Source organism: Bos indicus x Bos taurus, chromosome 26 (assembly GCF_003369695.1).
Source record: "Bos indicus x Bos taurus breed Angus x Brahman F1 hybrid chromosome 26, Bos_hybrid_MaternalHap_v2.0, whole genome shotgun sequence".
Lineage (NCBI taxonomy): Eukaryota > Metazoa > Chordata > Mammalia > Artiodactyla > Bovidae > Bos > Bos indicus x Bos taurus.
The window spans coordinates 9,636,700-9,652,931 of NC_040101.1; the positions used below are offsets into that span (position 1 = coordinate 9,636,700).

Below are 16,232 nucleotides of genomic sequence, written 5' to 3' on the forward strand. Positions count from 1 at the left end.
TGTGCCGGGGACACCAGGAGCAATAGGGTTCCATCCCCCCAGTTTGTTGTGTAGTCAGGGCCATACAGGGATGCTCTCAGCTTGTGGTTCAAATCCTGATTGGGACCCTACCTGCCTCCTCTCTCCCCCAGGTAGAAGGTAAACAGCACACCTGACAGGGACCCTGTTGAGCTTCAAACCCCCAGCCTGACATTGAGCAGAAGAGTCACTAAACATTTGTGGACTGAATGAGCTCCTTGAATCTCAGTTTTCTCATCAGTAAAATGGGACTAAGTCCCACCTGATCAGGCAAAGGGATTGAATGACATAATGAATAATACAGTGAAATGATGTACAGAAATCACCCAGGATCATGCCTGGTACATAATAGACTGAACCATATGAAACACGCATGATCATAGGCCAAAAAAACAGTCAAACATTGATGACCTAATGACATGCATTCCTTTCCCTTCTTGATAGGAAAGGTGTGGCTGACCTTCAGGGGGTCATTTTCCCTGCCCTCCAGTTTCTGAGGGGTAGCCAAGCCCCAGGCCTAAAATCTCTGGTGGGCTGCCGGGGATGTTTGCTTTACCTTTGGCTTGTCGGTCATGGGATTCCGTTAGGAACTTTTTAATCTTATCAGATGGAATTGCAAAGGAGATTCCAGCTGTCACTTTCAGTGTGTTAATTCCAATCACTTCACCATCCTGAAAAGCAAAAGGCAAATAGCTTGCTGAATCCAGGAAGATTCACCCCAAGATACCCACCGAGAGAGAGTGGAGAATTTGCACGGAAGGAGTCTTGGAGCTTCTTCAGAGATATGACTGGGGTAGGAGGAGCCGGACGGATGGGGCTTCTGCGTCGCAGAGCGAGAGGCCTGACTTGTGCACAGCATTAAGCTAAGCTGAGCAATGGAAGAATCAGTACCCACTGGACTCAGGACTGAGTGATCAACACAATGAAAGCACAGCATCAGAAAGTTTCAAAATGTACAATTGCTCCTTGGGCAGGGAATACATGTCCAAAAGCCCCAGAGTCCTACTAATATATAGCACAGGGAACTCTGCTCGGTGTTCTGTGGCAGCTGGGATGGGAGGGGACTTTGGGGGAGAATAGATACATGTGTATGCTTGGCTGAGTCCCTCTGCTGTCCACCTGAAACTATCACAGCATTGTTAATCAGCTCTACTCCAAGATAAAATAAAAGGTAAAAAACAAACAAAAAAAACCCTCAGAGACCTTTAGGTGGCTATCCACACCTTCCTGCTTCTCCCGTTTCCAGGAGTCTCAAGATTCCTCTGCTGACATCAGGGAGGAACCATCCAGCGCTCAGGGCGGACAGACTTCACCACCAGGAAAACAAACCCTCATCTCCGAGCAGCCTCGGGGATCTGGGAGAGGCGGAACCTCACAATCAAATCTCATTTCCTCTGCTTGTTGAAAACCAGCTGTAAACTGTGGAGGAAGCCAGTGTGTGTGTTTCTATTCAAGATAAATTCACAGTTTAGCGAACACCACACCATAGGAAACCATCCTGGAATAATAGGCTCGCCTCGTGCCATCCACCCATTATTTTGAACACTAATCTTAAAGGTTGTCCAACTTGGGCTTAGGGGGAAAACTGCCAGGAGTGGGTAAGTCACTCCTTGCACACTTCCCGTAGCACTGGGAATTCAGTCCCCAACTCTGAGAGACCGTCCAGGAGGCACTGCCCTCCTGGGCTTTGCTAAACAAGACGGCTTAGGTTTCATCACCTGTAAATGAGGGCTGGGATAGGGGACCCTGAGCTGCATCCTGGCTCTGACAATCTGATTCAAAGGCTTCCCTTTTCATGTTTAAATAAAACACAAACTTAGGTGACATCTTTGTGAGTGGGGTAACTCCTCATTCCAAGCCAGGTCTTAAGGGAGGGTTCTGGCCAAGACAAAGCCTGTGGATGAGCCAAGCCAGCTCCTTAGGCAGCTGGGGGGCAAGCCAGAACTGCTGACACCTTCAAAATAAAGACTGGCTCCTTTAACTGGTCCTGGATCAAACCTGAATTCCAATGCCTTTACTTATAACGTGGAGACACAAGCATGTCCGCTGGCATAGTATTTCCAATCCAAACACCAGCATGCCCTACTCTTTCCAGAAAAGATAAGAAGAGACATTTGCAAGGTACAGTACAGTCACAGATTTCAATTTGAAAGGATTAGATAATATGCTTTGGCAAGTTCATATCTGAAAAGAAATCAAAAGGGGGAAAAAAAAAAGACACGTAGATAGATTTTTTGAAAGCCTTACCAGGTTTACTAATGGGCCTCCGGAGTTTCCATACTGAAAATAAGCAAAAATTAAAAGGTTATGAGTTTATATCATTACATGTTCCAATCTACCTCCCTGCCTGGTAGGCCCCTGAGTGCAAATTCTTTCCTGAGATTTCTTCCTATCTACCTAATATTTTGCTGGCAAAACAAAGGACCTTAACAGTTTTCAGAGAGTGTAGTACCATAAATGGGGTATTTATATATTGATATATATATATATATATTTTTTTTTTTTCTCCAAAGCCCAGAGGTCAACAACAAATTCCCCAAACACCTAACACATCTTCCCTCTCTCAACAATAAGTTGGCTACCCACTTGCTCAGTGTGGCGGTCTTTCAAATCTGTGCCAACCCCCTCCACGTCTATGTGACCCCTATTTTGCTGCTGGGCCTGAAAATCCACACCATTTGCTCTATTTCCATTACTTCATGCAAATCACAAGAAGGTTTGGCAATAAAGCCTACTAGAGGCAGCGAGTGCACAAAACACGCTGTGTTTCTTATTTATTAGATGGAGGGGAAAATGCTTTTTGAGAAACGTCAGTCCTAAAGGGAAATAGCTAAAGTGGAAAAATGTGACTTAAAATTAAGATTCCACTGATGAGACTGTGTGGGACAATCCCTGACCTCACTGGACATCGAATGGGCTGGCCTGGTGCTCAGACTGTGCGCCCCAAAGACAGTGGAAACACCTCTGGGGGCTGCAGAGCCTGTGCGTAGCTGAGCATCCCTCCTTCCACAAGGTTGCACAGGCAGCTCGACCCAGGGGTGGCTGACCCTGGGGCAGGGCACCGAGGGGATGGAGAACTCCTCCGGGCTGCAGACTTGGGCAAATCTCAAGTGCCCGTCACAGGAGTCCCTGGAGACTGCCAACAGGCTGAGGACCAGCCCTTCTGCCTTGTCTGCTTTAGGGGTTCAAAAGGACCCCATTGGAAGCACCATGAGGATCCTGAGTCCAGCCCGGTTCCTGACCCCAGCCCAGCTTCCCAACTGCAGCCCAACCCTGCGGCACACAGGCTCACGTTGATGATGGCGTCTGTCTGGATGTAGTCCATGTCCGAGTTCCGGAGCCCCAGTTCTTTGCCACCACGCTGGGTGGTGCTGACGATCCCCGTGGTGACCGTGTTTTGAAGGGAAAACGGGCTTCCAATGGCGACCACGAACTCTCCCGGCCGCAGCTCCGAGGAGCGGCCAAGCAGTAGCACGGGCAGCTTTCCCTGGAAACACAAAGTTGGCGTTGCTGCGTTGGGTTAAGTGAACAAAACGGGTAAACGCACGGATGTCACAGAATGCCAGGCACTGGGGGCCACTCGTATTCACCGGGCCGTGCAGGAAACCGAGGTCAGGCGTGACCTCCCTTCCCAGCTGAGGACTAACGTCCCTCCCACCCAAGATAATCATGGCAGGTCAAGTGCAAGCTGCCACTGCACGCCAGAAAAAACGTGGGATGGATACTGGAGGCCAGCCAGCTCAGGGTCTCAGCACATCTTGAACCTGTCAGCACAGATTTGCTCTGAAACCTTGAGGCCAAGAGACAGAGGGGGGCGAGTATAGGATTGGGGCAAGCCCGACCGCAGGCGTGGTAGAGAGTGAAGTCCCAAGGAAGGATCTAGAGCCCACAGCCCCAGGGGAGAGGAAGAGTGGATCAGCCCCCTCTTGTTGTAGGCATGTCTCTCCTAGGTCTTGAAGAATCAGGAGCTCTGAGGGATTGGAGCTGCCCTGACTTAGTCCGGGGCATCTCTGTGCTAATCCTGGTGATGGGCAGAGGTGGGGTTGGGGACAGCAAGGCATCCAGGGCCACTGGACACCAAGACCCAAGAGGTGGGCTCTCTCCTCTCCTGGTAAAGTCCTCCACCACCATCTCTGCTCCCCCCGCCCCTAGGCGGGCTGATTAATCCAACAAAGCCTGCTTGATCCCCAATGACCTGTGAAGGCCAGTAGAGTCAGGAGCCCCAAACTACTCTTCAAACCAAAACTCGACAAAACAAAACCAGCTCGAGTCACAAGGGCTGAGGAGCGCGGGGCTTCCGTCCTGGAGAGCTCTAAGCTCTCCTCCCTTCCTCCCCAGAGCCAGGCAAACCTCTGAGTCCCTCTAGCATTTGCTTCCTGAGTCAAAATGAGCAGCTGCTCCAAGCAACGGGGACCAGCCCAGAAAGCAAAGACCTGGCCCAGGCCTCATGCTAATTGTAATGTAAGAGTCCTCATGTTTGTCCGCCTCGAAAACGAAGCAAAGAGGAGAGGAGGCTGGGAGGGCGTGGTGGGTGGAAACCAGCGGTTATTTCAGCATCGCCTCTGCCAGGGACGGAGCAGAAACCAGCTGATAGGATGGGGAGGTCACCGGGCCCATTTAACAGATGAAGAAACTGAGGTTCCAAGCAACTGGGTGACTTGAGATAGGCCAGGGGCTTAAAACTACAACACTGAACCCAGACTCTCATCCACTACAAAGGTACTGAGCCACAAAGACCCCCTCTGACCCCAAATAAGCAAGATGCTGGTCAGGAACACGTTGGATCAGAAAACTCAAGGGCTTCCCTTGCACGGTTCAGATGGTAAAGAATCTGCCTGCAGTGCGGGGGACCTGGGTTCAATCCCTGGGTTGGGAAGATCCCCTGGAGAAGGGAATGGCAACTCACTCCGGTATTCTTGCCTGGAGAATCCCATGGACAGAGGAGCCTAGAAGGCTGCAGTCCATGGAGTCGCAAAGAGACACGACTAGGCAACTAACACACACACAGACACGTGAAAAATGATGTCCCTCAGATCACAGATACTAAGAGGCCTAGAAGAGCACCACAGTCCAGAGCTCAGACCAAGTGGCCTGATTAGATGGTGGCCGGACCTTACAACCATTCTGGTCCTCAGTGTTCTGACCTGGAAAACAGGAATGATGCAGTTCACTGATCTCATCGATTTGATGTGAGAATTCAGTGCCTTGGGATCGGAACAGCTCTGTGAATGGTACCTCATGTAAGTGGGGCATGGAAGCATCAGCTGTGTTACTGTGATTAACGTCAGGGTCTGCGCAGACTCAGTGGGGGAAACCCCACCAAGTAAACTCCCACAGAGTAGGCCATGTCTCCCAGCCCTCACCGTCCCCCTTCCGCACCCAGGAGGAGGCTGGGGGCACAGGTCTGCCCTGACAGTGACACTGCCCTTGTGGTTCCCCGAGGCTGAAGTGCATGGTCCTGCTCTGGAGTGGGGCAGGCCTGCAAGCCCCCACTCCCGAGCTCATCTAGAAGTGCGCCAATGAGCTCAGCAGGGCCTGTTTACCCTGGGCCCATGCCAGCTGCCTCTGCCAGGGATGACTTCATCCAACAGCCACAGGGGGTGAGCGGACAGGAGTCAGAGCCGGTGATGAGCACTCGGCCACCCTGGGGGAGGCCTGCCGGGTGACACTACCACTCCTTCAGGACCCAGGGACAGCCTTCAAAGCTGGGCTGGAGGGCTGAACATGGTGGTCATGGCTCCTGGGCTGGGTTCTCCAGTTGCTTTTCACCAATTTCAAGGCAAGAAGTCAAGTTCAAACCCAGAAGGTGGGCCCAGACCACATCAGTGCAGCAGCAAGCCAGGAACCACATCAGAAAGTTGCACGGGAGGACTCACCGTGGAGTCTTAATTAGCATCCACTCATCTTCCAACGCTGTCCCTGCACCTCCACCCCTAGGAAAGGGGGCCAGACCCAGGGGGCCACATCACAGTGGGTTTCGAAGGAAGAGGGGCCTGAAGACAGTGCTCCCTGGAACTCCTGTCTCTAAGTCTGAGCTTAGAGCCAGGGGCCAAGGAAAGCAGGCAACGCTGTGGGGAGCAGAAGCCGTATGGATGGAGGAGAGAGCCCCCGGGAGGAAGGAGAGAATCGAGGGCTCACGTACGGCTCAGGTTAGCTGCGCTCCCAGCAGAGGAGCAGGCCTGCAGCCAGGAACGGGGCCCAGAGGACCCCATGTACCAGCTGGGCTCCAGTGCAGTAAAGTCACTCACTGGAGTGACCACACAGGCTGGGACCAGTGGACACCAGTGATACAAGCCCAGAGTCTCCCCAGGGACCACTCCTCACTTCAACACAAAGGGAAGAAATTCAGCTCACACGCGGTCACTGGGCCAAACCTGCACGAAAGGCAGCACTGGGTGTCACCTTGCTTAATTTTTATTCACAGAAACATCTCCTAGATTCTAAGGGACAATCATAAGACAGAAATAAGCAAGCGGACATATCTTAAGGGGGATTCTTAGACTATGAAGCTTGGACTGATGTGGAAGGAATGATCTTTTACCCCTCAGGTGACAAAGCCCTTTTTCACAACTGCCTTGGCAGTTAGTGCATATTTTTCCCCATTTTACAGATGTGGAAACTGAGGCTCAGAGCCGAATTGACTCCTCACAGCTCGCAAGCAGCCTGGCTAAATGAGAGAACAGGCTTCCCAGCTCTTAGAGCTTCACTCCTTGTCAGTGTTAATCTGAATTCTAATTGTAGGAAGAAATCTTTGCAAGGGAGTGACAGGGGCTGGACATGTGGGCCAGGCCAGATTTACAGCCCTTCAGGAGGTCAGAATGCCTCTCGTGGGCCATTTGGCTTCTGCTCTCCGCAGGTGCCGGCTGGTCCTGCGAGCGCCAGGCTCTCCAGCCTGTTTTAGGTACAAGAGGGGCTCGTTCTCAGTCTCTCTCCTCATCTTGGGCCTGTCTGCTCGGTGCAGCGATACCTCCACTGGCCAAATTCCTACTTGGTAATTGAGCATTTTATTCCATAGCTGTCTAGACACACACTCCACCGGGGAACCTGGGGAAGATGCAATGCAGATACAGCGGGAAACGCCAAGACATGCCTCAGCCTTGACCTGGGGATAGGAAAACCCTGGGGCCCACCCTCAACCCCCTCCCAATTCCCAGTTTAACCCTGCACTGCAGTCCATAGGCTGGTTCCCACGCCGCCCACATCAAAGCTGTCTCCAGGCTCCTGGCGGCAGACACTCTGTCTGAGCCTCGCTCTGCAGCGACCCGGCCACAGGCCATCTTGGAGATGCCAGCCTGGCTCCTGACAGCTGCTGCCCACATCTCATCACCTCACCAGAGCCTCGCAGCACGCCTATGAAGCACAGGCACGGACATTCATCCTCCACTTGGCAGGCAGGCAGGAGCAGAGGGGAAGGAGGAAGAATGGGCAGACGCACAGCTCCTGTTCCTCATCTTCAGGTTCTCCAGCCATTGCAGGGGAAGGTGAAATGCAGTCAGGCACGGAGCAAAGCAGGAGTGGAGAGCTCGTAGTGGCGAAAGCTCAACCCTGAGGCTCCGGACCAGAGCCAAGCAAGAACCCTTGAACCTCACCAGGAGAGCCTCATGTTATCCCAACCCCTCCAGCACGAAGGGCATCCCAACGTGAGTCCATCATACTGCCCGTTCTCAAGGTCATGCTTTTGCTGATGAGAGGGAGGAGGCTGGGAGGCCAGTGGGAGAGGCAGGAAGTCTAAGTTGAAAGGCACGTGGCCCTCAGCCTGTAAGTGACTCACTGGTGCTAAATGAGAGTCAGAGTCAGCAGAGTCAGCAAGAGGGGCTGGAAGGGAACACGGATCCCCCGGGTCATTGGCCATGCCACCCAGGTCGACAGAGAAACAGCCCAGACGAGGGTGTCAGAATCTTGCATGTGGACTCCAGACGCGCCATGTCCGTGTTAAGTCACTAATGATAAGCCGTAAGCAGGATACAAATGGTGTGATAGATTTACTGCTAAAGCATGGAGGCATGTTTTACTGCTAACACATACATAGCATGATTAAAGAAGGCTCTTACCATTCGTTTAGATGACAACAAACGAAGGACCCACAACCAGCAGGCCTGGCAGTACCCCTCCCATGAAATAATGCCTACACTGAAAGAGAACCTTCTCAACAAGTATTCACCAAGGGCCAGGCCTGGCACAGGGATCACAAAAGATAAGTGAAATCCACCCGTGCCCACCAGGCTTACTGTCTGACGGGTGGGTAGACACACAAATCATCAGGACACACAGCAATAAAAAGAGCTAAAATCCATCTCCCTCCCCTAGGGCCACTCAGCAGAGAATCTTCCCTAAGGGCTAAATATAGATCAACACTAAAAAATGATTTGAGTGAATTAACTAGGTTTTTTTTTTTTTTTTTTCCAGCCGCAAGTAAGAGAAAAACCAATGCAAATAAAATAAACATCCACCTGCTCGAGGGCAGAGCGGTGCGAGGACTGATCACTTCCATGGCTCAAGGGCAAGGGCGAGAAGCAGCTCCTTCCTTCCTTCCAGCTTATCAACGGCAGCCTTTCTCACGGCCACAAGAGGGCCACCATCATTCCAGGCAGGACATGAAGATGTGGCAACACAAACTGGAAGTAATAGGCTCTTTGCTCCCTTGTGTGTCTCTTCAGAAGGGCTGAGTGTCTAAAAGGGCCCAGCACATTCCATTCTTCCCTGGCGGTCAAGGTTACCCTCAACCATACTTTGGTGGGGGCTGGGGTGGTCATGGCCCCCATGGCTGCCTTAGCCCCTCAGGATTTGCCTGAGATAGGTGCTGGGGCGGGGGTGTCAGGAGTGGACCGAAAACAGACTCAGGGCTGTGCCAGCAAGACGGAAGAGGGCTTCGTGGTGGGTCACCATCAGTGTCCACTGAAGCTTAGGGAAAAAATGGTTCCTTTTATAGTGGTGATCCTAATACAAGTCTGAAGAGGGCTGCAAGTATATATTGCTTCAGGCGGATTTGTGGGGAGTGGAGGGAGGAAGAGGAGAAGGAATGGAAAGCATTATTTCAAAGGAAAGCAATGATCACAAATTGCCAGGACTGTCAGCGTGAGATACAAGTGGCTTGTAGACAAACCTCCCCCTTGTCCACATGCCCTACCTGCCTCATGCTCTGTCCTGAGGGCATGAGAAATGAAGTACTTCCTGCCATATCAGTAGACAAGGATGCCACAGTCATCAGCGGTTGCAGCCCTCTAATGTGAGCTAGAGAGCCCTAAGGGCACTCAGGAAGGAGAAGGATACCAGCCATCAGACTGCAGCCACTCCCTATGGTGAACCCCAAGGCAGCTCATGATGTGAAAACAAAAAAAAAACACACACAGGAAACACCCAGGATGGCAGAGATGCATAAGAAAGGAATGATTTCAGTGAGCCCAGATTCTTGCTTCATCCCATACATAAAAAAACACTAAATTCCCTAACTTGGGATATCTGGTTTGCTTTTATTAACAATAATCTTTTGATGTGAAGACTTTGCTGTTTAGTTGCTAAGTTGTGCCAGACCCTTTGTGACCTCATGGACTACCAGGCTCCTCTGTCCTCCACCATCTCCTGGAAATTCACATCCATTGAGTCAGTGATGTTATCTAACCATCTCATCCTCTGCTGCTCCCTTCTCCTCCTGCCCTCAATCTTTCCCAGCATCAGGTCTTTTCCAATGAGTCAGCTCTTCTGCTGATACTCAAGGTTGTGACAACACTAACTGGAAGTAATAGGCTCTTTGCTCCCTTGTGTGTCTCTTCAGAAGGGCTGAGAGTCCAGAAGGGCCCAGCACATCCCATTCTTCCCTGGGGGTCATCAGCCACCATCTGGTCACAAGGTTACCCTCAACCGTCCTTTCGTGGGGGCTGGGGTGATCATGGCCCCCAAGGCTGCCTTAGCCCCTCAGGATGCGCCTGAGTTAGGTGCTGGGGAAGGGGGGCATCAGTCCTTCCAATGATACTCAGGGTTGATTTCCTTTAGGATTGACTGGTTTGATAAGTAAGACTACCTGCCTTTTGTTGCAAAACTTCCATATAATCTGGCTCTTCCCCTCTCCTCCAAGCAGTTCCCCCAGGATCACTTGAGATGCTGTCTCCCTGGACTGAAGTCCTAAAAGTTCCCACCCAATAAAACGTAAGTCTCAGCTTCTAGGTCGTGACTGTTATTTAAGTCAACAGGCAGATGGGACAGGCATCGTACCCAGCCTACACACCAGGGGACCAACGGTCCCACAGCTGATGGCAGTGATCTCACTGAGATCGCAGGTGTTCTCACCAGTCCCCTCTGCCCACTGCCCAGATGCAGCAGAAAAGAGCTGCCAGTGCCAGACCTTCTCACAGAGCAGGAGGCGGGAGCAGAGATGACACACAACAGGGCCGTGGGAGAGCTGAGGGCAAGTCAGAACAGAGGCGAGACTGAGGGAGCCGAGGCCACGCATCCTCAGGGTGAGGACCCCGGCCACACTGCTTCTCCCAGTGGGAGCCCAAGTTACACTCAGCCAAGCCCGGGCTGGGCGTGGAGGCAGTCTGTGGGGCACCACTTGCTTCGTGAGCCCTCTGTGTGGCCTGGCCTCCCCCTGCAGGGTCATCACAACTCTGATTCCTGCAGGAAGAAATGGCCTGTGGTGAGCAAGCGCCCTGCCTATGGCTGGCCACAGGCTTATCCCCCAGCATCCACAAAGGGTGGTGCAGAGTGAAGACACAGACACAGACACACACACACAGATACACACACACACAGACACACACACACACACAGACACACACACACACAGACAAACACACACACAGACACACACACACACAGACACACACACACACACAGACACACACACGGCCACCCTCGGTCTCTAGATAGACTGGTAGCACAATTTCCCAGGGAGCAGGACATCTGTATTAACTCACTCTGACCTTGGGTCACTCGACAGACTTCTCTGGGTTTCAGTTTGATCACTTCTAAAATAAGGGAGTTGAGCCTGGTGATGTCCAGGGTCACCCCAGCTCTGACAATTAGGGATCTTTCCAGAAGACCTGGTAGATTTCCAAAAAACCTCTTAGCAGCCAATGGTTAAATTGGTGAGGTCAAAACAAGCCTCAGAGCCCTTAATAAATCTCTTCTCATACGACTCCCCAAAGGGGTCAGATGATTCCTGCAGACTCTCACAGCCCAAAAGGAAAGGGGATTCCTGGAATTCTCCAGACGCTGGCTCAGCCAGTAATCATCGAGAGCAGACCTCAAAACAACGATCCATCAACATTTCAGCTTCTGGCCACCCTGGGTTTTGCCTAAAAGCCCTTGAGCGCTCCTCTCATTGCAACCTCATTCCCCAAAGCTTGGAAGGAAGGGCCATAAAACAAACCAATAAAACTAAAAGAAAAATTGGCAACTTTTTTTTTAACCTCATGACGCAAGCCAACGACTTCTTTCTCTTCCTTGCAGAGTATAAAGTGCTCCTGTTACAAAAATATTTTTGTTGCTGAATCTGCAAAAGCCACCATGTCTGCCAGCTGCCCAGCACATGCATTTCCAAGGGGCTGAGGCTCACAGGCTGGTCCTGTGTGTCTGATGAAATTTGCTTCAAAGGCTGATGTTGCAGGAACTGGCTGAGACTCAACTAAGTGATTCAATGTGGTCTTCTGGAAGCAGTTATGCTAACCTTTCATTTTCTTTAAAAAATATGCAATGGGAAGAAAAGGGCACGTACCCCAATCACAGCAAGGAGCGGTGCCACTGAATTTGCGTGCTTCCTACGGAACGGCAAAGTAGACCATAGAATTCAGGGGGATGTCAGCAGCTAAGACTTGCCTGAGACATGGGGATCCGGCAAGGACAGAAGTGAGCCCAGGAGGGGCTGAGGGACAGTGGATGAACCAGGGCTCTGCTACATAATTTTCAGGGCTCAGGATGAAATAAAAACGTAGACTCCCTTGTTCACAAAGTACATAAAAATTACCATTAAAGGCACTAAAATATAAGGCTTTTTTTTTTCTTCTACATGCTCACTCTCTTCATCTGTCTTGATGTTTTTATTTGCTGTTTAGTGTTGTGCTCCCTGGGGCATGAAGTTGTTCATGGGGTGAGTACAGACCCAGAGCCTTAGACTCAGTACTCTGCTCACCAGCTACTGGACAGACCCATGCACTGTGCCCAAGCAGGGACTCAGAATTTGAGCCAGCCCTCTCCCCACCCCAAGGGCCCACTGCCCCAACCCACAGAGGACAGACTACCCCTAAGGATTCTGCAACTTCCTTCGGCACCAGGTACCTGGATGGGGTGAGCAGGGCTTGGCCCTGCCTTGTTGCCGGCAGAAAGAGTCATCTATCTGCTGCCCAGGATGCTGCAGGGTATACGTACCCCATGTCTGTATGCCCTGGGGGAAGGAGGGTGGCTGTGACTGCCATGTGAGGCCAGAGGTCCCAAGAGCCAGAGGAGCAGGGTAGCCAAGAACCCGTCCTGGGGAAGTGGGAAGGCAACAAGCAAAGTGGGAAGGCTCCAAGCACCCAGCATATACTCCACTCATCAGACTTCACTTACAAAGCACAAATTCAAAGATAAAACCAAAATGGAGAGGGCATCCCTGGCGGCTCAGTGGTAAAGAATCTGCTTGCCAGTGCGGGGGACACAGGTTCAACCCCTGATCTGGGAGGACCTCACATGCCACAGAGCAACTAAGCCCACGTGTCACAACTCTTGAGCCCAGGAGCCAAAACTACTGAAGTCCTCGGGCCCTAGAGCCCATGCTCTGCAACAAGAGAAGCCACTGCAGTAAGAAGCCTACGCCCTGCCATGGAGAGTAGCCCCCTCGCCGCAACTAGAGAAAAGCTCTCGCAGCAACGAAGACCCGGCACAGCTATAAATAAATATATAAATAAATAAAATCATTAAAAAAAGTAAAAGAGACCTCAGAGCATTAATTGGAGAAGGCAATGGCAACTCACTCCAGTATTCTTGCCTGGAAAAATCCCATGGACAGAGGACCCTGGTAGGCTACGGTCCATGGGGTCACAAAGAGTCAGACATGACTGAACGACTTCACTTTTCAGAGCATTAAACCCTCAAGCAGGGTTCTCTTCTGTGAATGCACAGGTCCTGTGCCCATAAAGCAGCGGTGCCGGAGGAGGAGGAGGCGGACCAAGAATGAGAAGCTTGGGATTCAGATCACAGAGGGCAGAGGTTATCAGTGATGACAAGGTCAGGGGTACAACCAAGGGAGGGGGTGCTGCAGCAAGCAGGGGAGTCGAGAGGCCGGGCCAGGAAGGATCTCCTACGTGGCACTGAGATCACAGCATACACAGAACTCAGAAGGACAGTGTCATCAAGTTACCACCATCTGTTTCCACAAACTGACATGTTATTGTTGCTGTACCGGGAGGGGAGGAGAAGAGGTGCGATGTGCGAGGTGGCAGGTGGGGGTGACTGGAATGGGGGGCGTTCAGGTGGGACAGATAAGAGAAGTGAGGGAGAAGGAGGGAAAGAGAGGAAAGAAACAGAGGATGGTTACGGAAAAACAAAAGAGAGAAAAAGCAAATCAATCAACGTAGTCCTCCTCACTGTTTACGCACACCTCCATAATGTTTAGTCTCCCTTAAGCTGTATCAAGAAACACTGGCATTTCAAAGATCCTCTTACTCTTGCTGTTTAAACTGCAAAGTGTCAACATTTTTATACGGAAGCCCAAGGGCCAGTGACTGTATATATTCTCTGGCATCAAGAGGAGGAAAAACATTGCCTCACTGAGTGCAACTTGCCTCTTCCATCTGCCAGCTCCTTAGCATCTATCCAGTGACTTCAAGTTGGCTAACACTGCTACAGTGGTGTTTGGCCAATAAATATTTATGAAAATCAAGGGATGTGAAAGTGAATATATGAGTGAGTAAACAAATCAGATCTTAAAAGATCCATCAGGATCCTAAAATTGGGATTAGGCCAATACTGGGGGTTTGCCAAGGCCTGGCATTTCAGTTTGGGTAACTGACTCTGGATGCAGCCTGGTTTTCAGTCGTCAATGAGGCTGCAGGCTTGGGGCTCAGGTGATAGGAGACAACTTATACCCACCAGTTCCACAAAGGGGTGTGGTCTCACTCTATTTGGTAGGTTCAGTGCTCAGCTTCTTGGTATCTGCTACGCTGAATTGAAGGCAGTGTGGATCCCTCCTACCCAGGACCACTTAGAGTGTGTGTGGCTCCAGAAGCAGGGAAGTTGCCCAGGATATATCATTTTCATATTATTTATTCTAAAAAAATCTTAAAGACGTATGCATGCTAAGTCACTTCAGCGATTCTACGGACTGTAGCCCGCCAGGCTTCTCTGTCCATGGGATTCTCCAGGCAAGAATACTGGAGCGTGTTGTCTTGCATTGACAGGTGGGTTCTTTACCTCTAGTGCCACCTGGGAAACCCAAAGATGTGTAACTTTCTCTATATAAAAATAATTTGGGTTGGTCAATGACACAGGGCTTATTACAATAAATTAATTCTTACATTTTCATGACATAAAATGGCAGCATAAAAAATATTCTAGCCACAGGGCCAATGGTTTCTATGAGTTGCCTGGCAGCCAAAGCAAAGAGGGAAATACCATGAGTCACAGGTTCTCATTATCAGATTGTTGTGCCTTGTTTAACAAAAGTGACTCATTAATTAGCACAATTATTAGAATAACCAGTCCTCAACTCACCAGAATGTCTTATTTATGCCTTTCCATGGAAAATGGTTGGTTTTAGGAAAGCACTTTTGGGAAACTACTTCCATCCTGCCATGAACGAGAGGCAACCAGCTCATTATGAACCCTCTGCACTTCTAGACTCTCAGGAAACTGCATAAGAAAGTGGAGCTTTCCAGAGTGCGACCAGGAACCCCAAGGCCAATAAGAGACATAGACAATATGCAGAGGAACCAGTTAACTTGTGTTCTGGAAGCCTCTAGTAAACTCACTGGGAAACAAGGTTGCACTTGTCCAAGGTCCACGTACTCAGGCTGGGCAGAAAGGGAAAACTAACCAACTCTAGGCCCCCGACTCTTTCCCTCAGCTGGCTCTGTCTGTTCTTCCATCTCAGTGTGGATGTTATCTGCTCAGATAAGCCGACAATACCTTCAGAGGGCACCCCAGCCTCCATGCCTCCTACTGCTTTCTCTGTTTCTTCATTGAACCAATCGCCGTATTTATTCCAGTCTGCCTGTCTCTACACCAAACAGTAAGCTCCATGGGCTTCTGCCCATTGCTTTTACATCTTCAACACAGTATTTGGTCAAATAGATGCTTATGTTAGTGGCTCAGTCCTGGCTGATTCTTTGTGACCCTATGGACTGTAGCCCGCCAGGCTCTTCTGTCCGTAGGATTCTCCAGACAAGAATACTGAAGCAGGTTGCCATTCCATTCTCCAGGGGATCTTCCCAACTCAGGAATAGAACCCAGGTATCCTGCATTGTAGGCAGATTCTTTACTGTCTGAGTCCCCAGGGAAGTCTCCAAAATAGATGCTTAATAAATATTTATAGACACCATGTATGAATAAAGAATAACAGAAACAATGAATGAATCAGACCTTAAAAGATCATTAGGATTTAAAACTAGATAATAATTCAGAATTCACAAAATTCCTCTCTATCAATGTTATAGAGAAAGAGGTTAAAACTAAAGCCTTTCTGCTTAATCCAGCAAGACCAAAGCATCTTCTTCAGAAGAAGCACAGTCCCCACAAGAGCAAATGAGATCAGCCTCTCTGCCCTTTCCCCTGTGTTACTTCAGGCTTCACCTCACTTGGATCTAAAGAGCATAGTTCAGTCCAAGCACATTTGGCTCCTCTAGAGCAAGGTGTTAATCATCTCACACTGGAGTTGGCAATTTTTTTCTGTGAAAGGTCAAAAAGTAATAACTGTTGGCTTCATGGACCAGGTGGCCTCCATCCCAACTACTCAACTCTGCCGCTGACCAGTAAGAGCAGCTGTAGACTCTACCAAAGCAAATGGGTATGGCTGTGTCTCAATAAAACTTTATTTGCAAAGGCAAATGGAGGGCCGGATTTGGACCGCAGGTCACAGCTGGCCAACGCCGGGTCCCAACACACTGCCACACACTAACAAAATTAGCGAATGGAACCAGTGCATGCCTTCCCCCTCAGTGAAGGGGACGTTCCCCATGGGACACCTACAAATTCAGTCCCAACAACCTGGGAACTGCTTTGCCAGAACCATAAATAATAGTCTT

At 50.3% G+C, this 16,232-nt stretch overlaps 1 protein-coding gene across 1 annotated transcript in view; it reads right to left on the reverse strand.

Moving 5' to 3' along the window:
• HTRA1 (HtrA serine peptidase 1) overlaps positions 1-16,232 on the reverse strand; it is a 57,725-nt gene that overhangs the window by 4,705 nt on the left and 36,788 nt on the right. Inside the window, exons 4-6 of the mRNA XM_027528696.1 lie at positions 3,311-3,505; positions 2,266-2,298; positions 575-689 (exon numbers count right to left, since the gene is read on the reverse strand). Of these exons, the coding sequence (XP_027384497.1) occupies positions 575-689; positions 2,266-2,298; positions 3,311-3,505 (343 nt within the window). The remainder of the gene's footprint in view (positions 1-574; positions 690-2,265; positions 2,299-3,310; positions 3,506-16,232) is intronic.